Source organism: Sciurus carolinensis, chromosome 2 (assembly GCF_902686445.1).
Source record: "Sciurus carolinensis chromosome 2, mSciCar1.2, whole genome shotgun sequence".
Lineage (NCBI taxonomy): Eukaryota > Metazoa > Chordata > Mammalia > Rodentia > Sciuridae > Sciurus > Sciurus carolinensis.
Window position 1 is genome coordinate 9,776,436 of NC_062214.1, and position 25,593 is coordinate 9,802,028.

The 25,593-nt window shown below is 53.8% G+C and overlaps 1 protein-coding gene across 1 annotated transcript in view; it reads left to right on the forward strand.

The window, feature by feature from the left end:
• Positions 1–204: 204 nt before the first annotated feature.
• The window catches only part of Nfatc2 (nuclear factor of activated T cells 2), a 116,324-nt gene continuing 90,935 nt past the window's right edge, over positions 205–25,593 (forward strand). The window contains 5 exon segments of the mRNA XM_047540288.1: positions 205–574; positions 16,957–17,366; positions 17,368–17,421; positions 17,423–17,958; positions 22,590–22,761. Of these exon segments, the coding sequence (XP_047396244.1) occupies positions 445–574; positions 16,957–17,366; positions 17,368–17,421; positions 17,423–17,958; positions 22,590–22,761 (1,302 nt within the window). The 5' untranslated portion in view covers positions 205–444.

Below are 25,593 nucleotides of genomic sequence, written 5' to 3' on the forward strand. Positions count from 1 at the left end.
GCGCGCACCCCAGGAAGGTGGGAGGCCGCGACCGCCCCAGCTGCCGGCGGTGGCCCCGGCCGGCGGCGCCAGCGGGCGGCCTCCTTCCTCCCGGCTCGGGCAGCTCGGCCGCCGCCCCTCCCCCTGGCCCCGCGCGGCGGCCCCGCCCCCGCCGGCCCGGCCGCGCTGTCCCCGCCTCCCCGCCCCCTCCGCGGGCCGCAACAGGTGCCTCCCGAGCAGGAAGCTCGCGCCGCCGCCGCTCGGCACCCGGCGCGTCCAGGACCCGCTGCGCCAGGCGCGCCATCCCCGGAGCCGGCGTGCTTGCCACGAGGAGAGGGACCCCGCCGATCGCGCTTCCTCCCGTCCCGGCGTCCTGCCGCCGTCGCCGCCCCCGGCGAGGGCCCGCGGAGCCGGCGCCCCTGCCTCTGCCCCCAGCCCCGCGACCCTCCCGCCGTGCCGAGCGCCATGGACGCCCCGGGGCCACAGCCCGACCCCGACGGCGGGGACGCCCCAGGCCGCGAGCCCGGGGGCAGCCCCCAGGACGAGTTCGACTTCTCCATCCTCTTCGACTATGACTATCTGAATCCCATCCCAGGTCGGTGGGCGTGAGCCTGGGGACGGGGCACAGGGCCTCTCTGCTCCACATGCCAACTTCCTCGGGGCCGGGAGCAGGGGGTGCCTTACCCAGGTGAGAGGGAGGGGAGGCGGCGACAGTGGCTGCGCCACCTTTAGGGGGCGGTAGGCTCACTCGTGCCCCATGGGGCGACAGTTTCCAATTACTTGTGACGTCGACCCGAGGGTCGCTGTTAGCAAAGCAAAAGATGGCAGGTCCCCACGCCGAGGGACTCTGTTGGCCTAGTGCCCGGCAATGGAAGTGATTTAGCTGCCTTTGGAGGGAGGAGGTGAGGGAGCAGAGGACCCAAGTCAGCGGCTAGAAAGAGCTTGTGACCGGTCTAGGCATCCTGTGCGGGAAGCCGCCCTCCTGGGCACCAGGGTTTCTGATTGACGGCTGCCTCACCACCTCCCCAAGCAGCGTGGTTGTTGGGGACTTTGTGTTGAAACTAAGGAAGAGGCTGTCTGTGTCTGCGCTGGAGGGTGGTTGATTTTGGTGGTGTGAGGCGGCCCATTTCCTCTCTGGGTTCTGTTGCTGCATTTTCGAATCACCCCAAGAGGTCCATTCCGAGCTTTATTAAGTGAACTTCTACCCCCAGTCAGAGTGGATAGGGACCCTTTGGGGTCAGCAGGAGTGTGGATTCAGGAAGACAGACTATTTCTGCCTAAACTCCTGCAGTCTGTGCCTGCAAGTGTCCTGAGCCTTTGGGGCTGGGGACTGGGAACTTCCCCAGGCTGGGCTGCAGGCTCTGGTCTTGGTGTCTTTGCACCATGTCACAGGAGGATTCATCAGAAGGAAGGGAAGGAAAAGGTGCTACCCTTGGCCTCACTAGTTTTCTGGTTAGCAGGTTGTCCTGGAAAAAAAACAAACCCCCAAGTAGGCTTCCTGATTTCGATGCTTGTTACCAGCCGCGGGCAGCAGGGCAAGTAACTTCCAGATGTGCTGGGGGCTTGTGTTCCCAGGCTGGGGGAGCAAGCCCCTGTGTGTGTGTGTGTGTGTGTGTGCGCGCATTGGGGGGTTTGACTTGGTGGCTCTGTGTTTCCCGGAGACTCAGGCACCTGGGTAGAGAAGTTTTAACTTACCACCTGGGGATCCTCACCAGCCACCTTTGATGAGGGGCTGTGCTTTGACTCTGGGTATCACTCTCCCTTGGATCCCAGGAGATGGTAATTAGTAACAATTTTGTGTTTTGGCTGGAGATGGAAATAATCAGCCAGCAAAGGAGATCTGTGTTCGGCAGTTGCAATCTGGAGGACATCCTCTGCTTTGAAAAGATACAATTAAGAATCTGCAAACCATCCATGTTAACATCAGTGGTCTTTCTGTTCATTAAGATTAAAGTCATGTTTCGCAGGGTTAATACTTATACCCCTCCCAGATGCACAATCAGCTTTTTTTTTTTTTTTTTTTTTTTTTTTTTTGGTGGGGTGGGGTTAGGGAGAGGGGGAGGATTTCCGGGGAAATAGTTTCCAAGCCAAATCTGGTGGGAGGTACTTTTTATAGTTTTTCTTGGCAAGTGGTGCTTGGTGGCCACCAGATGGGTATCTTAATGACCACAGTGAAAGCCCAGGAATCTGTTTTTTCTTTAAATAATAAACTTTATTTTTTTGGAGCAGTTTCAGATTTACAGAAATGTTGTGAAGGTAACACAGAACCCCCACCTGCCCAGCACCCTCATATTGTTAGCATCTTACATTAGTATGTACAGTTGTCATAATTAATGAACCCATATTGATACATTGTTATTGAAATCCATACTTTTTTAGATTCAGGATTTTTTTTTTTTTTTTTTAAACCTTGACCGTTCTGAGGAGTACTGGTTAGGTATGTTGTAGATTGTCCCTTAATTTTTTAAAAAATATTTTTTAGTTGTAGGTGGACACAATACCTTTATTTATTTATTTATTTGTATGTGGTGCTGAGGTTCAAACCCAGTGCCTCACATGTGCTATGAATGCTCTACCACTAAGCTACAACCCCAGCCCCTGCCCCTTAATTTTTAAAAATAAGATTTTTCTTGTGATTAGAATAATCATATTAGAATAGAATAATATAATAATAATATTAGAATAGAATAATAATAATAGAATAGAATAATATTAGAATAGAATAATAATAATAATAATAATCATATTAAATAGAATAATAATAATAATAATAATCATATTAGAATAGAATAATATAATCATATTAGAATAATCATATAATAATCAATCCTTATTAGAATAAGGATAATTGGGAAGAAGACTGCTAGGGTCAAGTGCCGTATGGCAGACATCACATCACAGGTACCTGCTGTTGATGGTTTGTCACCACTGGTGTTGGCCTGGATCACCTGGCAGAGCTTGGTGGCTTTCTGCTCTGGACAGCCACTCCTTTCCAGAGGGTGCTCTTGGGAAGGAAGTTCTACGTGCAGTTAAGTTTCGCTCTGCGTCTGTTAAATGATGCCTCTCTGCTGCAAGGAGCCAGCACAGAAGAGTCAGCCCCCAGGAACAGAAGGGACGTTGTGAGCTTTGAGAGGCCGAGATGAGTCGTCCCAGACGTGGGTGGGGCTGTGGCAGTCGCTTTTCTTGGCTTCTGCGTGTCGGACCTCTGAGAGCCAAGGAGAGCCTTTGCCTTGCTGTTGGCTTGGACCCAGCGATAGCACGCTGGTGATGCACGTGGAGGGTTAGCCCAATGTCACTGTCAGAACTTAGGGAAGGTTCGGGAGGCCGGGTTCCACTTTATGGAACTTTAGTGTGCAGTGGACCTGGATCAGCCCAGTTAATGTCCCTCTGACCCTAGCAGGCAGGCACTACTTCATCCCGTTTTACAGAGGAGGGTGAGAAGGCACGGGAAGGTGAAGTGCTCTTCTCCAGAAAGCGGAGCTGGAAAATGGCAGAGCTCAGGTCTGAGCCTGCTCAGGAGCCTGGGCTCAGAACTCCAGGAGGCTCCTTGCTGCGCCATTGATAAGAGTTACATGCACAGCTGTCTTAGGCCCCTGGGATCCTGGCGAGGATGGGGTTGTAAACACCAGCAGAGTGGTCCTGAGCCAGTCATTTGATCTCTGGGCCTCTGTTTGCTTATGTGTAAAGTGACTGAAATAATAGTACTTACCTTAAAGGACTATTGCCCACCTTGAATGGTTGACTCATTTAAATCGGCGCAGAGTGTGATTCATCACTAGCATTTTGTTAAGGTCTTGCTTTTTTTTAGTAGAGGTGCTCAATTAATGAGAGCCATTATTCAATTACTCATCCAACCAACCGATAAGCACCCACCATGCTCGACCTTGGGAAGACCATGGAGGAGACCTAGTGCCTCAAATGTGCCTCTGCTGTTTTCCCTTTGCATTGGCTGATGCCTCCAGTAGAAGGTTGTCCTTTAGTGTTGGTTTAGGATTGAGGGGTATGTATTTAATTATGCTGAGGAGGTATCCATCCATTCTTCTTTCTTTGGGAGTTTTGTTGGGAAGGAGAGTTGAATCACATCAAAGGCTGTTTAGCGTCTGTGGGAAACACGATTTTATTCTTCTGAGAACTGTTACTGAATTGGCTTATGTTGATAGATTGCCTAATATTGGAACGTTCCTGATGCAAACTCTCTTGGTCACCTGGTATTGTTTTTTGGGGTGGTGACATCTGTTTGGTAATATTTAAGTTTTTTTCAGTAATATTCACTTGTCATGCCCTTTTCCCTGTGCAGTCAGCTTTAGGTTTCAGTCCTTCTCTGTGCTCAGGAACAACTTAGTATCCCGAGCAGAACAGTCTTTAACACCATGCCGGAGTCCTCTGTTGAAACTTCTGGCCCTGCTGTTTTCTTGTGGGCTTGTTTCTAGGTGACTTTCTCTGTTGTGTCAGTGGGAATTGGGCTGTTTATACTTTCCATTTCTACTGGAGTCAGTTTTGGTAAACTATTTTTCTAAGAAATTATCCATTTCATCTATCTAGGTTTTCAAACTAGAGGTGTGCAAAGTGCATGCATGTCTTTTTACTACTATTGTGTGTGTATGTGTGCATGTGTGTGCCGTGGGGTCCTGACCACTGAAGGTCCCACCCTGGAGGGGAGTTGTGTTGCTGTCAGATGCTTCAGGATTTGGATTTCCTTGGAATTCAGTGGATTCTTACTCCTCCCAACTCGTAATACTTTGAGAGAGACAGGTGGGTACTGGGAATCATGGTCACCTCCAGAAATGCTGGATCCCCTATGTACTGGGCTGGGGATGGACGTGATAAAGTACTCATCTCCAATTTGCCCTAAGAGGTCTGGTGCATCCCTCCTAAATGCTAAAACATCTGGCACCAGCTTTGACATTTCTGTGAGGCTGCAGACTCTTCCTGATCACTGCTTGCTGGTTTGTGGAGTCTCTTCCTGTGATCCTTCAACTGTGCGGGTCAACAGCCCTTTGAAAAGGTGATAAAAGCTCAGATGCTACTCATGCACACTCCCGTGAGCATGCACACCCTGAGGAATGTGTGCACACAGCATGTGTGCCTGAGCACCCTCCCTGAGTGCTGCCTCTCCGCCCACCCCGACCACGTGTGCCTTGCACCCCATCTCAGGGGCAGTTGAGACCTTCCTCTGGCCCATCCCCTGATGTCGCCAGTCCTTCGACTTGGGAACACCTGCTCTCAACCCTGTCACGGGGGACAATGAAAACCTCATTCTTTCAGCAAACATACTGAATGCTGGTTTCATGCCAAGCCCTGTGGGTGTAGAGACAAATGAAATGTGGTCCCTGCCCTTGCCTGGTGCCTGGGCCCGTGTGGGACACAGCCTGGTAAACAAATAGGGACAAATGAGGTGCTGTGATATAGTAACTGGTTTTTTTGGTGCTTGCTAAATATAGGGCTGCACACCAAGCGAGCAGGTTCTCTGAACACACGTGACACAGACATTGCTGTCGGAGCCAGGCTAAGGACAGGCCTTAATGAGCCTGTCTCCAGGTGCAGGGGAAGGTGGCGAGGGCTGGACTTGAGCGGGGGTCCCTGCAGGGAGCAGAGGACCTTCATCCTTCTGTTCAGGTGAACCTGTGTCACTTGGGCTTCCAAATTAAAGGCCCCTGTCCGTTAGGGGTCTTAGACTTGGACTGGGAGCAGAGGCTATTAAAACCTTAAAGCAGTGTCCTAAAGGTCAGTTCCCAAGGCTTTTTGCCCTGTAAGGTGGCGGGTTACGCAGATGTGAAAAATGCACTAGGACTTGCCAGTGACCGTCACTCGGGCTGTGCCTTAGAACCTCCCGGGCTCTGCTCGGAACTGTGAAATCAGGCTCGTGGCTGAGGGTCAAGCGTTGGTAAGTGGAGGGGCGGCGCTGGGCCTGAGTCCCTGCCCTCAGCACTGCAACCATGGCCAGACCGCACCCCCACAGCGGCGGGACCCTGTTTGGAGCTTGGTCTTGAGCAGCACGTTCACGCCTTACAGCCGATGCGCCCGGAGTCCACTGTGCTCCCAGCTCCCTGGGGGAGTGGACTTGCTTTGGAACTTCAGCCACAATAGAAGTGGGAGCACACAGCGCATGGAGCTCGCATGGAGCTCTGCTCTGCCGTTTCTCCTCCCCCTCACTGGATGTCGCACGTGCTCCCGTGGCCAGCTGTGCCTTTGTTCCCTCCAGTTGTGGAGGCCACTGACGGGGCATCAGAAAGTCCCGGCCTGACGTCCCGCCTTCGTGGCTTTCTTCCTGGGTGGCCTCGGCTAGGCAGAGGCTCTGGCATCGCGAGCATGTAATGCAGTCGCCGCGTAAATGGGTGAAGAGCGGCAGCATTCCTTCCTTCTTAGAGGTGTGCTGGCGGCCCGTGATCTTTGCTCTCAGGCTCTGTTTTCTCATCTGGGAAGTGGGCTGGCGGCGCCGGGGGCTCTGGGGTCACCTGAGGCTTTAGTGAGGTGGGTCATTCGCCTTTGCAGGGGCTCTGGGATGTGGGTGGTGGTGGCGTGGTGGTGACCCTCTGAGGGCTCTCCCTCTCCTGAGTTCTGGAGGGCAGGGGCTGTCGGAGGAGAGAGGCCGCCTGGCCCCAGCGGACCCTGAGCTGTCAGATCACTCGGGCCAGGACACGAGGGGTGAGCTGGCAGCCCCGCGAGGCGTCTCGGGCCTGCTGGGCTGACCTCAGGACTCCCCTCTTCCTACTCAGCCCCGAAACTCTGCCGGCTGCAATTGCTTCCTCAATTGTCCAGATTGCGCGACAGGAAGGTTCTTGCTCACTGATGGGGGACCTCCCCACGTGTCATACCCTGGCCCCAAGGGCTGCCGAGCCAGGGCCTGGAGGGAACGGCCCTGAAGGTGCTCATGACGGGTGTGGCGGCTCCCCGAGGGACTTCCTCCAGGCTGCACAGGAAGCCCTACAGGGCTCGGCTGAGGTCGTTGCAGGGCCAGAGACAGCTCAGGGAATAAAGCAAGGCCTCCGCACACCGCCCTCCTGGGTCGGGCCTGGTTGTCCGCTCCCCGCCCGGAGCCAGCCCGGTGCAAGTTCCTGAAATCGAGAGGAGCACCTTGGGCTCGCCCCCAAACGTTCATTGTGAACTTCTGCCAAAATATGCAACGTACAGATAATGGCCCCATCCACTCCCACGTGCCTGTCACCCAGCTTCAGCATGATGATTGGCTGAGTCCATATCTCTGGTCCCCACCCAGTCTCCTCCCCACCCTCAGCTACTTGAACTAAAATTCCAGATGTCATAATGTTTTATTAATAGACTAGTAGGTGTCTCTCAAAGACGAGGACTCTGGAGGCAGACATGGGTGTCCCTCGGTCTCCTTAGGGGTTTGTTCCAGGACCGACGCCCCTTACACCGAAATCCTCCCGGGCTTGTACAGAATGGTGTAGCATCATGCCAACCTACCTGTAGATTCTAACTCGCTTCTAGGTCCCTTCCAGTACCCAATGCAGTGTAAGTGCTGCGTAGACAGTCGTTACAATGGATTGCTGAAGGAATGAGGATGAGAAAAATCATCTCGAGTGTTCCGTCCAGTTTTCCCCTGGATACTTTTGATGGTTTCCTTTCTTTTTTTTTTTTTTTTTGATGGTGGATTACTCCACAGAGGCCCAGCCCGAGGCTACGCAGCCACCTGTACCATTAATAAAACTAAAGATAGCTACTTAATATCCAGTATCCGGTGTTCAAATGTTTCCGCTTGGTCTCCACAGTGTCTCTGTGGAGTTCATCTGTTCCACCAACATCTCAGTGATCCCCACATTGTGATTGGTTGACATGACCCTGAATCTTGTACCCCATAAAAATGCCCATCCGTGTGCTGGCTGCTGGTTGTTGAGGAGCCATGGCCATTGTTCGCGTGCATTCCTTAACGCCCTGGATTTTCCAGTGGCATCTCTGTGATGTCTTTTAACGTGTTCCTCTGTCCCCTGTTTTTCCTAGAGCCCTGTGCCTTGGACCTCGGGTGGCTTTTGTTGTTGGTTTTTCCTCTGTTTCTTTTACAGAGGTCCGACTGCCAGCTACCAGCAGAGCGGGGAGATTGGCTTTTTCCTGAGCTGGCATTTGGGACCCTCCTCCTTTCTAATCTGAGGATTTGGGGAAAAGCTTTTTTTTTTTCTTTTTCCAGCTGGGCCTGTTTCAGTTAATGAAATGCCAGCATTTCCCATGTGGATTTTAATTGAGTCATGCCTGGGTGAGCTTTCTGAAGGCAAGAAAGTGGCCTGCGAAGCTCAGGATTTGCAGAGGTCCTTGTCAAAACAGACCTGCTTGGACTTGCCTGCAGCACAGGAATGTTCCGGGGGGGAGGGGCTCTCAGCCTGAAAGGAAGGTGCCGTTGACCTGCAGGGTCCTCAGAAGGTGCACTGCGGGTCCGACCTGCGGTGGGCGACTTCCCCTCGGCTCTGCTGCCGAGGAGTAGGAGCAATGTCTTAATGACCAGGCCTGGCAGGCCACCGATGAGGATGGCCCCCTCCGGGAACATGGCACTGCAGCGAAAGCTCTCGGCGAGAAGTATAAATAAAGAACCCGCCAGTCAATAAGGTATTAATTTTAAATCTCTGTCCCTGGCCAAGCGTGACGTGGGCCCCACCGTCTCCAAGGGGAAGTTTCCACTTGGATTTGAAGTTGATTGAAATGAAAGTGGGAATCAGCTTTTCAGATGGTGCCATGGGATGGGATCAGTAAGGGACGCTGCGCCTGGAGGTGGCTGGAGCTGGGGCGGACCGGCGCTTGGCAGGGTGCAGGCAGGGGGCCCCTTCTGCAGACCTTCCCCGGGCAGGCGGGCTTCCTCCTGCTTCTGCAGAAGGATTATCTGATGTCTATTTCTGGTCAATTTTTCTGACCAGATCTTTCCTTCTCCTTTTGGTGAGGAAGCCACTCGAGCCCTGTTCTCTGTTGTGTCTCGCACCGTCTGGTTACAGACAGACTCTCCAGATCACGAGTGCCACCTCAAATGGCTGTCTCCGTTAGGGACCCGGGGTGGGGGAGTTGGACAGAGCGCCCGTGTATGCACACAGCAGCACTCCCCTGCCGCGAAGAAGACGTGCCACCGCACACAGTAGGGCCAACCGAGATTAATGTTGAGCAAAGGGAGAGGGGCGTGTCCACCTGTGTGATGTGAACTTGGCCTCGAGACCAACCAAACTTGGGTGACGGTGACCAGATCCCTAGAGAGAGAGAGAGTCTCTGGCCGGGTTGAGCTCCAGGATGCCAGTCGTGCCCTCTTTCTGCGGCCTGGGGGTTCCCCTGTGCCCGGAGCCCTTCTCTAGCACAGAGGTGCTGACTGCCTGCCTGCCGGGCAGGTTCCTGGGGTCCTGCACAGCGCTGTTGGGATGGGGGCGCGGGAAGGTCTCTGGAGTGCTTGAAAGCAGGAGGCCCCCACAGTGGCTTTAAGCCAGCAAGAGACAGCCCTTCCCTCCGGATCTGAAGATGGCCATGAGCCCGGGTGCCGGCCAGATGCCTGGGCCCGCTGCCCCCACCCACAAAGTGACCTCGAGGCCCGCGGGTGGTGGGTTCCACGGTCTCTCTCTCCCTCTCCTGCGCAGCACTGCAGCGTGGGGCAGGTGGCCGTGCCAGCAGCCGTCTGTAAGGCGGCGGGTCGCCCTGGTCCTGTGTCTGGGACGCCTGTTCCCCTGGCCATCTGCTGAAGGCAGGCACTGTCTGAGCTGGTCAGGTCGGCAGCCCCAGCTGCTCCAGGTGGCCTCCTCCAGGGGCTCCACCTCGACGCGACAGGCCCCTTTCCGACATTTCTGGACCTCGTTGATCTGGATGGAATTTCGCAGCTTTCAGGGCCCAGTCTGTATGTGTCACCTCAGAGCGGAGCGAAGGGCGTGACAACCTGAATTTCCGTCCTCAGTGCACATGAGTCATCGCTGGGAATCCAGCTACTGTGGTGCGCGCTTGGCCAGGAGCAGCGGGGTCTGGGGGCTTCTTGCAAGTCTGCGGAGTGATATGTGATACCTTTGTGACTTGGAAGCAGCCAGTGGCTTCTGAAGGAGGCTCTTGGCTGTGGGTCCTCCGAGCCAGCCCGACGGAACCTCTGCCTTCCTGCCCTCGTGGTCCCAGGCAGCCCGTGTGCAGAGGGCTGGGAGACCTGTCCAGAGTCCACTGGCTCCTTCCGCTGCCTTCTCCCCTCGCTGCAGGCTGCAGGCCACAGTGCCAGGCTGTGGTGTCTCAAAGCAGGGCCGGGGAGGCCACCACCTCAGGGTGGGCGCTTAGGGTGGGGGCACCTTGGACAGGGCTGGGCAGGCCTTGGTCATCTGAGGGACGTGCCACCTGGACAGGCCCTGACTCCTCCAAGTCATTCGAGCCCCCCCACCACTGAGCTCTGCCCCTCCCCCAGGACAGGTGCCTCCTTGTAGGTTCCTCAGTGGGGTTTCTGTTTTGGTCAGTCTATTCTGCTTCCTGAAAATTCCTCCCGCTGGTACTTCCACACAGAGAGCCTGTGCCCTTGCTGTTCCTTTTTTCAGAAGTTACTTACTATTGGCTGGTTGGTTGTTCTTGAGCAGGTCTTCTATGAGGGTGGGCAGGAGGCTCCTGGAGGAGAGGCCCTGGTGGAGGCCACCGTGAGACCTGAATGTGACTTTTAAAATGACCCTTGACTCAGTTCTCTGCAAACGGAGGGAATGAGAACATTCCAGAAGAATGTCTTCAGTTGTGAGGGGCCCTTTAGTTGTGAGGGCCCCCAGAGTAGTTTTCTGTCCTGGGGGAACCTCCTTTCTCTGTTTCAGGGTTAAGGTGTCACTATCCAGGAAATGGCCTCTTTCATGAGAAATTGGGTAGTGTTCGGGACCCCAGTAGAGCAGCCAGGTTGCCAGGACTGAATCCTAGCCCAGCCACTTAAAAGCTGTGTGACTTTGCACAAATTACTCACCCTCTCTGAGCCTCATTTTCCACATTAAAATGGGGAAACTATATTATATGCTTCATGGGGGTTCTTGTGAGAGAAGCGTGTTAATATGTTAGATGAGTGCACTTGGTCTCCCTGTGTTGGCTCTCCTCACTTTTGTTATTACAAACAGCTCAGTGAGTCACCATCGCTTTGGTAAGATTTAGTAGATCCCCAGGTAGTCTGGGGACATGGAGTGGGTGCCGCAGGCTTTACCTTCCCCACACACTTGCGGAAGTTCAGCAGGATCTGTGATGAAAAGGAGACTTCCCCAAAGTGCTGACCGATCCATTTTATTTTTATAAAACTTCTTCCTTTGTTAAAATGCTTTTGAAGGAATCGGGGCTAAGACCAGTCACACTTCTGAGTCGCTGTGAAACAGGGCCACTGCCGCAGGAAGGGGCAGAATTTCCACTTTTTTTCCGCAGTAAGAGGTCCCGTGGGCCTGTTTGCCCCGCCCCATGTGCTTGGGGCTCGGTGGCCCCTGTTGCCCCTCAGGACCGGGCGACCTCCACTCGCAGGAGGGTGCTGGGCCCCGAGCTGCGCCTGCGCCGTGGGCAGTGCATTCTGAACCCGCGACAGCGGGCCTCCTGCTCATGGGCCGCTGGACTGGCCTTCCCGGCAATCTCGTCCTGCAGTTTTGGGGTGTGTCCAGGGTGCTCCCCAAATATTCACGGGACCTAGATGTTCGATAAGCACCCAGGAGCATGACAGGGAAGAGGGGTGACAGCCGCTGCAGCGAGAGCCACCTGCCGGGGCTGGCGGAGAGCCGCGCGCCCTCCTGAGTCACGTGGGCTGAGTAGGGCGGCCTCCAATGCCTGGGCCTCTGGCGCGCGGCCTCCTGTGCGGCTGCGCCCAGCGGGGGCGGCTCTGCCTTGCAGGAGACTCTGGCATTACCAGGAGACATTTGGTTGCCACAGTGGGAGGGGCAAGTGCTTCTGGGGGCAGGGACACTGCCAGGCGCCCCACATGCCCCACAGCAGAGTGCTACCCAGCGCCCGAGCCGGCAGTTTTGAGGTCGCGAATCCCTGGCCGAGGTGGGTGCACCACGCTGCCTGGGGTCCGGCTGTGTGAGGTCCGAAACTTAAGTCCACCTCTCTGTGCCTCAGTCTTCTCGTCTGTAAAAGGGGGATGGACTACCCACCTTGCATACGTTCGTGCGATTAAATAATCCACTGCAGTCACGTGCCTGCAGCAGGCCTGGAACCTCTCTGACCAGGCCCCACCTGCCTCCAAAAACCTCACAGTTCAGGGAGGCTGATAGAGACTCCAGAGATGGACTTCGGTAGGGAACCCAGCAGGATCTGGGAGGGTGGAAGACCTGCCTGGTGCAGCTTGGGGGATGGGGCACCTACAGGAAGAGGTGGCTCAAGTTCAGCTGTGCCGGCAGGAGGCTGGCACGAAACAGCGTGTGCCAAGTCAGGGAGGCACGGAAGACCAGGGGGGCCACCTGCACAAGCCATCGCTGCCCCTACCTTCTTCCTGCCTCTGGCACTGGTGTCTCAGGGGTGGGCCAGCTAGCTCCCAGGCAGGTGGGCTGGTTTTAGACGGTCCACTGTGGGGACACCAGGCATGATGGGCAGGCGTGGGGTCTCAGTTACGGGTGACTGTGTTCTCAGCGCCCCTCTCCCTAATCCTTGATGTTCCCTCCCCCGCCTCCAGGGCTTAACTCACGTAGACTTCCTGGGGTGGTGGCAGTAACAAGGGGGCTCTGGGTTTGACAAGGCTCATCCACCCCCTGCTCAACATCTGTACACGACACTCAACAGCTGTACACACGTTGGAGCTCAGTGACATGGAAGGGTGGCAGGGCTGCTGCCTCAGGCTCCCAGTCTTTGGCTACCCCGCCCCCCAGTCTTGCTAGCATTTTGTGACTTTTATTTTCATTGTTTTTTTAACCCTACCTCCTGCTATTTATGGAGGTGACACTAATTTTCCATTTGTGGTAGCAGTGTTAAGTTTCCTTTTAAAATAAAAAAAAATCAATATGTGAATGAATTTAAATAGAAATATTAAGCTAATAATACTTTCCGGTGCTGCAAGATGTTTGGAAACCTCGAGAGGATGTTCGGTGGTTCTGAGATGCAGCTAACTTCCAGGATGGGGGCACGGTGACGGCCCCTGCCAGGGTGCCTGTAGTTCCAGGAGAAGCAGTGAGAACTGTCAGCCACTTAGAGAAGTATTTTAATAATGCGCTGTTGGTGAAATTCGCTGTCAGATACCCAGAGGACTGAGCAGGAGATCGTTATTAATTACCTTCCTATCCCCCACTTGCCGTTAAAATTCAGTCTCGGGGAGAGGGAAGAAAAAAAGACGAGAAAGACTCTGCCGCCTGGATTAATTAAAACCAGTGTAAATGCGTTAACACTTGGGAGCTCAGCAAAGGGGGCCTGTTTTTCGGGGCTCCCAGGGAGTGCCAGTGACGTGTGCTTTGGTGCCTGCATTTCTGGGACTGTCCACCACGGCTCCGGGTGTGTTTCTGATAAGCTGCGACGCAGTTTCTCTGATAAGGCCGGAATTTTTGCGAGGAGGCTTTTCATGCTTGGTTTTTGCTGGTTTGCCAGAGCAGTGAATTCTCAGAATGTTGTTGGACATGGATTTGGTGCTGATCTGCTTCTTGATTAAAAATCTGTGCTCCGTTACCTGCCAGGAAGGCATGTGCGAGGGTGCCTGTGTGTGCGTGCCCAAGTTCAAATACAAGTTTACCCTGGCTGCAACTTCACAGGAACTCCAGACCCTGCAGACTCTAGCTAGAAAAATCAAAGGGCTTCAGAGCCAGAAGTGACAGAGGAGATGGATTCCGTTTCGCACTGTTCTGTTCTAAATGAGAAGCTTGAGGCCTGGAGTGGGTGGGGGACTTTTCCAAAGTCACATAGCTAGTTAGTGGCAAAGCAGGACTTGAGTCTCAGTTTCCTGCTTCGCAAACCCGGGTTCCGTTACCACGTCTGATGTTCTGCCCCTCCCCCAACCTGTAAACTACAATTTAAAAAATATTTGGAGCATTGTGTTTCTTTTCTACAAGTAATGCGGCAGAAAAGTCTCCTTTCTGCCTTGTCTCCATCCTTTGGTAACTAAGCACCTCTTCCTGGGGGAAGTCATTGCTGCCTCTTCCAGAGAAAACCTGTGTTATCTGTGTACTGTGCCTGCGTGCGTGTGCGTGCGTGCGTGTGCGTGCGTGCGTGTGCGTGCTCTCTCTCACCCTTTCATACGGTGCACGCTGTCTTCGTCCCACCTTTCTTCTTTAATACCGAGTCTTTGTGGTCGTTCTATATCAATGCAGACAGACCTTTCTCCAGCCGTTGCAGGAATGAACCAGAACGTAAGCCATTCCCAACGGATGGACTTCAGCGTGCTTCCAAGCTCTTGATTCCAAGCAGGACCGCAGGAATTTCTTCTGCGGTCTTCCTTTTGCAGATGACAGTGTCCATGCAGGATAAACTTCTAAAAGTGGCATCGCTTGGTCCTCAGGGCTTATGTGCTTGGAGTGTTGGCAGATATTGCTAAATTACCCTCCCTAGACGAGGCTGCTTCCGTTCACCTTTGGGTTTGGTTATTAGCATCTTGACTGTAAATGTTTCACAGAGGCTTTTTTGACATTTGTTTTCTGAGTTCCTGCTTTGTGGCAGGTCTGATCTGGGTGTTAGAGATACAGTGTGGGGCAAGAGAACCCGCATGGCATTTACCGATTGGTTGGGGGACAGGTAGATGATAATTAGATGACCCCACAGTTATCCAACTGGAATCTGAAACAGTGCAGGGAACGGAGCAGGGACCTCTGAGAGGCCTGAGCTAGTCTCGAGGCCAGGAAGCTTCTGGGAGCCTGTGGTACTCTGGTTGAGCTTGTGGGCACCGGTGAGCTTTGACTGTGTAGAGAAGGGGTAAGGAGCATTGTCGAAACCAAGGGAAGAGCATGTGCAAAGGTCCTGAAGTGGGAAGGAAGTAGGTGCTTTCCCTAAAGTCCAGTTTGGCTGGCATCCAGAGAGAGGGAGGTCAGAGAGAGGAAAGAGGAAAGATTAGGAGATCCCCAGCCAGGCTGGTCTAATTGAAGCCATTCATCTTTACCCTAAGAGCTATGGAAGACATTCTGGGGCTTTTACCTGGACTGGAGGCACCAGACAGACCCTCTGAGGTCTGTTCAGCTAAGCTAGACTGCATTTCCTCCAGGGTGGCCCCAAAAGGACAGAAGGAGGTTGAGGATCCCCTGAGTGTCCACGCTGGCTCCCCAGGCATGAGCTAGTCTGGCAACTTCAGGAAGAGGTCCCATTTCTGGCTGGACACAATTCCCTCATTTATTTATTCTCTCAACCACTCAACAAATGTTTGTGGAGGGCCCGCCAGTGCCAGGCACTGTGGTAGGCACTTGGCAAATGGCATTGAACCACAATAGACATGGGTCCAACCCTGGTGGAGCTTAGTGTCCAGGGCAGGGTCGCAAACTTCCACAAAGGGCCAGGTAGAAATATTTTAGGCTCTATGGTTTGTACAGTCACGACTCTCAGCTTTGCTGTTGTAGTGAAAAAACAAGCTTACCTAGGTCCTGGTTAAACAAACAGGCGTGGCTGTGTTCCAATAAAACTTTATTTACAGACATAGTCTGTGGGCCAGGTTTGGCTCATAGACTGCAGTTTGCCTCTCCTGGCTCAGCAGGAGGAGTTCCCCAAACAGAGGTGTCTGACGTGATGTGAGCTGGTAGAAGATGTCAGTGGGGGACCGATGGCAGACGGGGGGGGGGGGGGAGGTGATCTTTCTGATGGGATAATCAAGGGACATGCTGGCTGGGCAGACGCATAGAGGAATTAGGGAGGCAGCGGCGGGATGCTCTGCCGGGAGAGGAGCGGTTCACTCGAGGACTCCGAGTCAGGAGTGCTCGAGAACTAGACATGCTGTCAGCCGGGCTGCTGCCGAGTCAGCGTGGGGAACAGTGGGCCGAGGTGGCGTGGCGAGACAGACGGGGGCCAGGCTGTGTTCCTGCCTCAGGTCCCAAGGCTTTCTAGAATGGGCGTTTCAGAAGCTATGGCATGGAGGCCAGACTGTAGGGGGAGAGGGAGGGCATGGGGAGACCACAGGAGGTGACCACAGTCGTTCAGGTGGGAGCAGAGTGGGCTTGGACCAGGGTGGACACGGTGGATGGGGGCGTTTGAATTTGGTTTGTGTTGGCAGCAGGGTGGTGAGGACTTGCCGATGGCTGGTGCAGGGGGCTGAGCTGAGGAGCCAAGGCTGACCCAAGTCACCGGTGGAGAAGGCGGAGCTGGGGGCCTTGGAGGTGCAGGGGGTGAGAGGTGATGGGACAAGCAGGTCCCCTGCACAGGATCCCCCACCTAGTCGGTGCTCTGGACTCTGCAGGATGCAGTGAGGGTGCAGGTCAGGGAAACAGGATGTCTGCCAAGGAGGGTGACAGTGTGAGGTGGGAACAGCGAGTCCCCTGGGTGACAGACGGATGACACGGGCCTTGTTCCTGTTTCTGAATCAATCCACTTCCTATGCTTGGTGTGATCACCTGGGGTTCAGATGCAGGGCGCTGGGGGGTAGCAGAGCCCATCAGCCCGCTGTGCACCTGCAGGTACAGTGACATTCTGCAGGTACAGTGACGAGCTGGGCCTAGAGCAGCCTTTTAAACTGCGGATCAAGACCCACTGGTGGGACAGGAAATCTGCTGACTGGGTCCTGACCAGCAATGACCCCAAAGAGCCCCAGTTGGGAGGGAGGCCCCGAGTGAGCCCTAGGTAGGAGGGGCGCCATTGCAGTGCGGGTGTGTGGGATGCTGTGAACTGGGTGTGAGAGCAAAGGCGTGTCTTCCAAGGTTCCATGGAAACCACAGCCTGGAGCCAGCAGCCCCACCTGGCCATGCTGGGGTCTGGAAGGAGCCCTCCACCTGCACTCAAATGGCTCCTCTCTCTCCAAGGGGTTTGGGACACAGGCCTCACCTCCTGGGGAGGCTGCAGCTCTAGCCAGAGGTTTGGTGTGGGGGGCTTAGCGGAACTCGGTGGCAGGAGGCGACCCAGCCTGCGATTGGTGGCTCGCACTGGACTTCTGTTTTAGAGGCTTATAAGACCCTCCTCCCCTTCTCTTTCCAGAAGAACCGAATGCACATAAGGTCGTCAGCCCACACTCCGGAATCTACCCCGATGATGTCCCGGACTATGGCCCCAAGCCCTACAGCCCCCTGGCCAGTTTCCCTGGCGAGCCCCCCGGCCGATTCGGAGAGCCGGATAGGGTAGGGCCCCAGAACTTTCTGAGCCCGGCCAAGCCAGCGGGGGCCTCGGGCCTGAGCCCTCGGATCGAGATCACTCCGTCCCACGAACTGATCCAGGCAGGGGGGCCCCTCCGCGCGAGGGACGCCGGCGCCCCGGTGGAGCCGCCGGCCGCCGGCCCGAGGTTCACGCTGCCCGTGCCCGGCTTCGAGGGCTACCGCGAGCCGCTTTGCTTGAGCCCCGCTAGCAGCGGCTCCTCTGCCAGCTTCATTTCCGACACCTTCTCCCCCTACCACCTCGCCCTGCGTCTCGCCCAATAACGGCGGGCCCGACGACCTGTGTCCGCAGTTTTCAAAACATCCCTGCTCATTATTCCCCCAGAACCTCGCCAATAATGTCACCTCGAACCAGCCTCGCCGAGGACAGCTGCCTGGGCCGCCACTCGCCCGTGCCCCGTCCGGCCTCGCGCTCCTCGTCGCCCGGCGCCAAGCGGAGGCACTCGTGCGCCGAGGCCCTGGTCGCCCCGCGGCCCGCAGCCTCGCCCGAGCGCTCGCGGAGCCCCTCGCCGCAGCCCCCGCGCGCGGCGCCCCGGGACGGCGGCCCCCTCGGCCCCGCGGCCGGCCCCGCCGTGCTCATGGACGCGCTCAGCAGCCTGGCCGCGGACTCGCCCTGCGGGATCCCCCCCAAGATGTGGAAGACCAGCCCCGACCCCGCGCCCATGCCGGCCGCCCCCGCCAAGGCCGGCCTGCAGCGCCACCTCTACCCGGCCGTGGAGTTCCTGGGGCCCTGTGAGCAGGAGGAGCGGCGCAACTCGGCCCCCGAGTCCATCCTGCTGGTGCCGCCAACCTGGCCCAAGCAGCTGGTGCCGGCCATCCCCATCTGCAGGTGAGCGGGGCTGCGGGCCGGGCGGGTGAGGCGTTTCTGGTGGGTGCCGCGGATTTAAATGCCGGCCTTGCGGCTGGCCAGCCAGGAGGCCCTGAGAAGCAAGTTGAAGCCCCGAGCCACGGAGTCCCCATCTGTAACAGGGTGTAATTAGTGTCTGGCCCACCGGCAGATGATGATGAGGACGCCGTCATGCCACACCTGTGATTGCTCACGTGGGTCCAAACCCTGGATTCAAAAACTATTTATCAGCCGGGTGCAGGGGCACAGGTCTGTAATCCCAGAGACTGGGGAGGCTGAGGCAGGAGGATGAAAGTTCAACCAGCCTCAGCGACTTAGCGAGGCCTTAAGCAACCAAGTGAGACCCTATCTCAAAATAAAACATAAAAACAGGGCTGGGGATGTGGCTCAGTGGTTAAGCACCCTTGGGTTCAATCCCCAGGGTGCTGTTTATCAGATGCCTACTGTGTGCCAGACTACTAAATAGGGAAATGCCTACCTTTACGGATCTGACATTCTAGGGGGCACAAAGGGGGCAAGCTTTCATATATGAAGTCTGCCTCATCGTAACAGGAGTCAGTGTGTTGGCATCTGCCACATGCTTCAGTATTGTGCTCAGTATTATGGAGACCCTGGAAGAAGTCAAATGCATAAGCCACAGACCTCAAGGAGCTTAAGATCTTGGTAGGCTGAAGAGATGTGTATAATAGCAGCATACAGGCTTTGGGGTCCCTGAGGACTGAATTTGAGTCCCAGCTCTGCCCTTCTGCCCCTGTGTGATCCTGGGTGTCTTTGGTTCTGGCTGGGCTGTTGCTGTGTCTGTGGCAGACATTGCTAATCAATTAGGACCCTCTCATTGAGCACCTTTTTGATGCTATGCCCAGATCAGACATCACTAATCAATTGGACCCCTCACAGTTTTACAGAGCCCCTTCTGGCCTTGGTTCATGCCCTGTGATATAAGGATAATAATGGTGCCTACTTAATAGGGTCTTTTTCAATGACTAGTTAGAATGACGTGGGTCAAACTCTTGCATAGAGCCTGCACGAAGTAAGAGCTCAGAAAGGGGCTGCCGCTGTTACTCAGGGAAATCTTATTCTTACAAGGCAGGCATTTCCTCTTTGAAAAGCCTGTGCTAGGAGATTGAGCTCACAGTAGGCTTTAGAGTACTGATGGTGACAGTGATAACCACCCACATTTAGAGTAATGACAATGACATTGATAACCACCCACATTTAAGGATGCCTGCTATGTACCAGCACAGTTCTAAGGATTCTATTATTTCACTTAATTCTCGCATGAACCTGGTTTGGCATTATTTTTTTAATCTTCATTTAGATGTTAAAGAAAAGGAGGTACTGGGTGGTGCTGCACATCTGAGTCCCAGTGGCTCAGGAGGCTGAGGAGGAGGATCACAGGTTGAGGCCAGCCTCAGCAACTTAGCAAGGTCCTAAGTAACTTTGTGAGACCCTGTCTCAAAATAAAAAATAAAAAGGGCTGAGGATGTGGCTCGGTGGTTCAGCCCTCCTGGAAATCCCCAGTACCAAAAAAAAAAAAAAAAAAAAAAAGAAAAGAAAAGAAAGAAACGGTGACTGATGGGAGGGCAGAGAGTCCTCTCTCTGCTCTGTCTGTGGGATGCGGGACTGGAAGGCTCATGCTACCACAATGCTCCCTGTGGTTTTCAAACTGAAATTGTTTTAGCAAATGGAAGCCTTTTTCCCTCCCCATATAAAATAGTGAGTCGAAACCCAGAGTGGAAAAAGGTAGAGCTGGGGTTTTGTTGTTATTATTTATTTATTTTGCTGGGGGCGGCACGCAGGGCCCCATGCATGCTAGGCAAGTCTCTGCCACAGAGCCGCACCCCAGCCCTGCTGCAGCTACTTTGATTGACGTGGGGATGAGGGCGGCTGAGGACCTGCCCACTCACTGTGCTCGGTCCTACTCCAGACCCAAATAGAGCACAGGGAGCGTGCAGCCTAGCACTCCCCCGAGCAGGCTCTGAGGACTGCAGTGCCACCGTGGGTCATGTGGTGTTCCCTCGAAGAGGAGCTTCTAGGTTAAGCGGGGTTCTCCAGGTGCCCTGGGAGGTCTCCTCAGAGCCTTAATGTGAGCGGATTGTGCAGTGATTTCAAAGACCACTGGCGACAGAGTTCTGAGTTCTGTGCCTGAAGTTTTCCAGGACCACTTTAGGAAATGCCCTCAAGACCCGTCCCGGGAACAGACAGAAACTTGGACTCAGAGCGGTGAAGTGACAAGCTCACCATTACCAGCTAGTTAATGACCAAGTTGGGAACTAGAATCTGGGATTCCTGACTGTCTTTTTCTGCTCCAGATCCGTCTCCAAACCATGATTTTATTTATGACTTAGAGTAGGGGGGACACTGATATGAAATAGGCTCATGATAAATCTGAGACTTTATTGTTTGTTAGATCCTTCCCTTTCCAATTCTGCAGCTTGATCTGAGAGGCTCTGAGTGTTAGAGTCCTTTAGTCCCTCGCAAGAACCGATTTGTTCCAGCCAGTGAGACATTTGCAAAAATGTTCTGTAGGATGGAGAGAATGGAACATTCAGGGAGAAACCTCAGGGTGACCTTTGTTTCAGGAGGACAGCTGAGGACAGCTCAGAAGAGGCCTGGGGTTTCAATGCAGGCATCCAGGCTGACTCCAAAGGCCCAGTTCTTAAGACTGTATCTCAGTGTCAGATACCGATTTCAGAAGAATTGGTGGAACTCCTGGATATTCCAGTGAATCTTTAACTCACTACAATTTTTTGATACTTTAGGATATTAATATAGGGCTAAAGTGATTTTTTGGTCTTATTTTGCAAACTTAAAAAAATTCCACTTGCATACAGGATGCAAGTTAGTAAGAGTATTTAACAGGTGTGGTGTGGTGGTTCCACAGGGAAGCTTGGTTTTGTCACCAAGGTGGAAATAAAGGTCCTTTGGACACCCTAAGACTGCAGGGTAATGAGACCCAGGAAGGGTGGGTAGAGGCTGGGTGGAAGGGTGGGTAGAGACTTTGCAGAGTGAGGACAGTGTCCTGTGTATGTCTTGGCTCGTCTGGCACTGACAGAGCCGATTGGGGGCTCCTCCCTCTGACCTTCTCCCCGGTACTGTGATGGCAGAGGAGGGAGGAGCTGGCTTCGGGGCAGGTGCTTAACTAAGTTCTCTGTGATGTCAGCTCCTCACAGCCCAAGCTAAGTGGGAAAGGACACGCTGACGGGATTAAGGATCTCTGCCCCATGTGAAGACAGGACGCCGGGGTTTAAATCCTGGCCGTGGCAACTCCAAGACCTCGAGCACACATGGGCCTTCTTGGAAATAAAGATGCACATCATTCAGTCACCTGCCTGTCTATCCACACAAGCATCCTCCCCCCACTGCTGAAAATTCACAGAGAACTGTCAAATGTCCATTGTTCTAGAGACATTTCATAAATGAGCATTTCTTGGACCTATTTTAAATAAATTAGCCAGATGAGAGGCAGTGGGCAGCTGTGGTGTCCTGGCCTTGGAGTCAGGAGACCCAAGTCGGAGCTTTGCCCGAGTCCTGCTCCGTGGTCTTGGGGAAGTACCTTCATGTTCTCTGAGACGTGTGCTAGCAGATCTTTAAGACCTTGGTCCACTCTTTAGTGATGTCTTTCTACACATATGTCCAGTGCTTCCATACACACTGGGTGGTCTTGAGACTCTAAGGAAATGAAACTTAAGGCATTGCCCACATGGACCTTACAGACGCGAAGCTGTGTAGGGCTGATGCCGTAACCATGGCAGGTGATCTATAGGAAATAACTGCTTGACTCCGATGATATGTTACTGGAAAAGTAATTGCAGTCAACATTTATTAGCACTTTTGCGTTATGCTCTTTATGTGATTTCCACGACCCTGCTTTGCAAGTGATGACACTAAGGCCTGGGGCCGGGGAGGCTCCAAGTTAGGCAGGTCCTTGGAGGGGAAGTGGGGACTTGAATGGGTTGCAACTCTAGTCATGTTACTGAGGTGTGCCCTCTGTATCAGGGGGTCTCTGTGGTCAGAGCACCCATCCCTCACTGACCCCATAAGCAGTGATGTGGCTGGAGGTGTCCTCTCCCCCAAGTGTACTTGAGCTCATTATGATGTAGGAACAGGAGCTGTTCCGGCATATATGCCACGTGCTTCCAAGAGACTGTGGATGACAGAGGTGAAGTTCTTGCTTAAAGTCTCAGGGCAAGTTCATGACATGTGTGGCTCTCCTGAATGCCACTTAGATATTCCTCCTCCCATGTTAACTCTCCGGAAAGGGGTGTTCTTGAGTGGTGGGAGGTGCTGTCCTTCAAGGTCCCCGGAGGAGAAGCAGAGACAGCATAAGGGACCTCGTTAGAACTAACACATAATGCAGCTGGCCTCGTGCATTGAGAGGCCTGTCACACTGTCCTCGTCAGGATGGATGAGAAAGTAAAGGAAAAGCTAGGTCACCTGAAGAGCCGCTGTCATGTCTGAGTGGCACGTGGCCCCTCAAATCCTGTTTTTATTCATATTGCACTTGATGCAGTTTTCAGGAAAAAAGAAAAAAAGGGGCCATTTACGTTTATTGTACAGGGGGATGGATTCTGGTTTACCATGCACGTGACTGATTCTTTTTCTTCCTCCAGCATCCCAGTGACTGCGTCCCTCCCACCCCTTGAGTGGCCACTCTCCAATCAGTCGGGCTCCTATGAGCTGCGGATTGAGGTGCAGCCCAAGCCACATCACCGGGCCCACTATGAGACGGAGGGCAGCCGAGGGGCGGTCAAAGCCCCCACGGGAGGCCACCCTGTGGTTCAGGTACGGACTCACATTCTCCTGCCTTTGCCTCCCGCACGTGGCCCCAGGTGGCTCGCTTCTGCTGAGCTGCAGCTGTGGGTGTGAGACTGACTGGACCTCAGCCTCTTGCTCTTGAGAGGGACGAGAAACTTGAGGCTGAATTAGTGCCAGAAGCTCAGGTGGCTCACAGGAGCCCAAGAGGAACCTGCTTGAGCCGGATAAAGATAAAAGGGATACTTGTGTGGGAGAATTCTTCCCTTCCGAGGGAGAAGCAGAGTCTTGCAGAGGTTAGTGTTGGCAGAAGGTTCCTGAAGTCAGCATCTTAAGTATCAGATGTGAGTCTATCAAGGAAAAACAATTTACGCTTGAAAAATACAGAAAAGAAAGAATTAAAACTGCATTATCTAAAGTGACTCTTGTTAGTATTTTGAGGATTGCCTGTTGTCTTTTTTTCTATTCACAATCTCTGTGACTGTTTATATACTTGATGCTGTAGTGAACCTGTAGTTTGTACTCTGATTTTTTAAAAACTTTACAACCATGAGCATTTTCCTTTCTTTCTTTCTTTCTTTTTTTTTTGCTAATTAGTATCCTTTATGTCTGTGGTTTTCAATCTTAGATCCTCCCCGCCATAAGTACAGACCTGTGGGTTTTTTTTTCCCCCCTCTAAAAGAATTAGAATTGAAATATTCTTAATTATACAGTCTGGTTAACCAGGGACTACAGACTGGTACCCACCAATTAGCTCAGTCAACCAGAATCTTTAATATATTTCAATTAATGTAACTTTTTTTTTTTTGTATTTGCCTTAAAGTGCAAATATTCTATGACAAGAAGTTACTTCTTCATCTATCATGTCCATTGGCACCCTGAGAATGGTTCTTAAGGAACTCAGGTTCTGGAGTCCCCAGAACTGCTTAATTAGAAACGGGAACAAGAGCCAGGCATGGTGTGCACGCCTGTAATCCCAGCAGCTCTGGAGGCTGAGGCAGGAGGACCTCAATTTCAAAGCCAGCCTCAGGAAAAGCAAAACTCTCAGTGAGACCCTGTCTCTAAATAAAATACAAAATAGGGCTGGGGATGTGGCTCAGGGGCCAAGTGCACCCGAGTTCAATCCCCAGTACCACCCCCCCCACCAGCCAAAAACAAAGAAACTGTAGCAAGAATAGAGCCCAGACAGACAGAAGCCTCAAGACCAGACACTTGGGGTGTGTTCCCTGGTTAAGGACTTTTGTGACAATGAAGATCTTACAAACCCTGGGAGCGCTTTTCCTAAATCTGACGCCGTAGTCCTCTATGAGGCTGTTCCTGGTCGAGAGTCTCACTTTCCTCTTTCATATCTAGTGGGTGCGACCTCTCTGACCCTGGGATGACCACACAGACCAGATGTTGTACAGACTGGGTTTTGCTCCCCTCCCCAGGGCAGTCGGTGCTTCTGCATCACCTTGAACTTGTGTAAGCTGGTTCACTCTGTGCTGGTTCACTCTGTGTGGTTCACTCTCTGGGTCTGGGTGAGGGTTGGCTTTGGGCCTGGCAGGGTGGGGCCCGAGGGGCCTTCGCTGCCGAGCATGTGCTTGCTTGTGAGGCCTGGCCTTTGGGGGCGCTTGGCGGGGAGCTCTCTCCGCTCCAGGGAGCTGACCTGGTAGGCCAGCCTGCCCACCTCCAGCCTTTCTGTTCCCCTTTCTGCCTCGGGGCAGCGCAGCCTCTCCCCAGCTGACTCATGCGCCCTCGGTCAAAGCCGCCGCCTCTTTGATGCCTGGTTGTGGGACTCCCGCCGCCCAGGCGCTGGACTCTGCCTGCCTCGCTCAGTGGCCCACTGCAGCTGCGCAAGAGACGCTGCCCAGGCAGCGAGCCCCCCGCCCCCTGGGCTTCCCCGCCCCTTGGGGCGGGTCTACTGCCCCGCTGCCTGGGCCTGGAATCAGCCGCCTTATGCACCTTGCCCACGCATCGTCTTTGTGATGGGCTGGCTCGTCAGTTTCCAGTTACTCTGCCACCCCTGAAAATTGCTTTTGGTCAAAGAAAGTCTTGCTGTCATTAGTGATCTGGGCTCACCTATTTGGGGGTGGGGGCTTCTTGGCCTGCAGGTTGCTCTGAAACTGTGTATTTGAGTCAAAGCTTTTGGTGGTGAAATGGAGAGAGACTCACTCAAGGCAGATTAGGAAAAGGAGCGTATTTGAGAGGTTCCTGGGTATCACTAAAACCAGGGCGGGAGATTGGGTGGGGAACACCCGAGGCGGACATTCGGGGCTGGGGGTTTCTTTGCTTGCTTAGTCCATTCAGCAGGCGGCTGCTTTCCGTTAGTACTTGTTGAGCACATGCTATGTGCCGCATACCGTCTTGATGCTGACCTTCAAGGAAGAAAAAGAAGTCATGGTTTCTCCTATGCTCTTGGTCTAGTGTGGAGAGTCATTGCCTAAATAATTCTGCAAACAGTGGAGTTATGAGCAGTGGCAGGTGGCATGGAGAAGTGTGTGGAGCTTTGGGCACGTAAAACAGAGGCGTTAACACAACAGAGGGAAGAACATTAGTTAAGAGTCTCTGGGGAAGAGACTGGGCTGCACACGCATGGGCCAGTGGCATGTGCAAATGCCCAGGGACAGAGGGAAACAGACCACAGCAGAGGAACTTGAGGATGCCAACGTAACTGGAACATAAAAGGCCAGAGGGAGAGGGAAGAGAAGTGGTGAGGGGCAGAGCAGGCAAGACCAGGGCCCTGGAGGAGACCAGGAAAGGGACAGTCTGATTCAGGCTCTGAAGACCCCACTTTGATGGCTCCCTGGGGGTAAGGCTAGGAGGCTTTTTCCAGGGTTCCAGGCTATGTGCTCTACTCTCTCACTGATCATCCCACAAAGG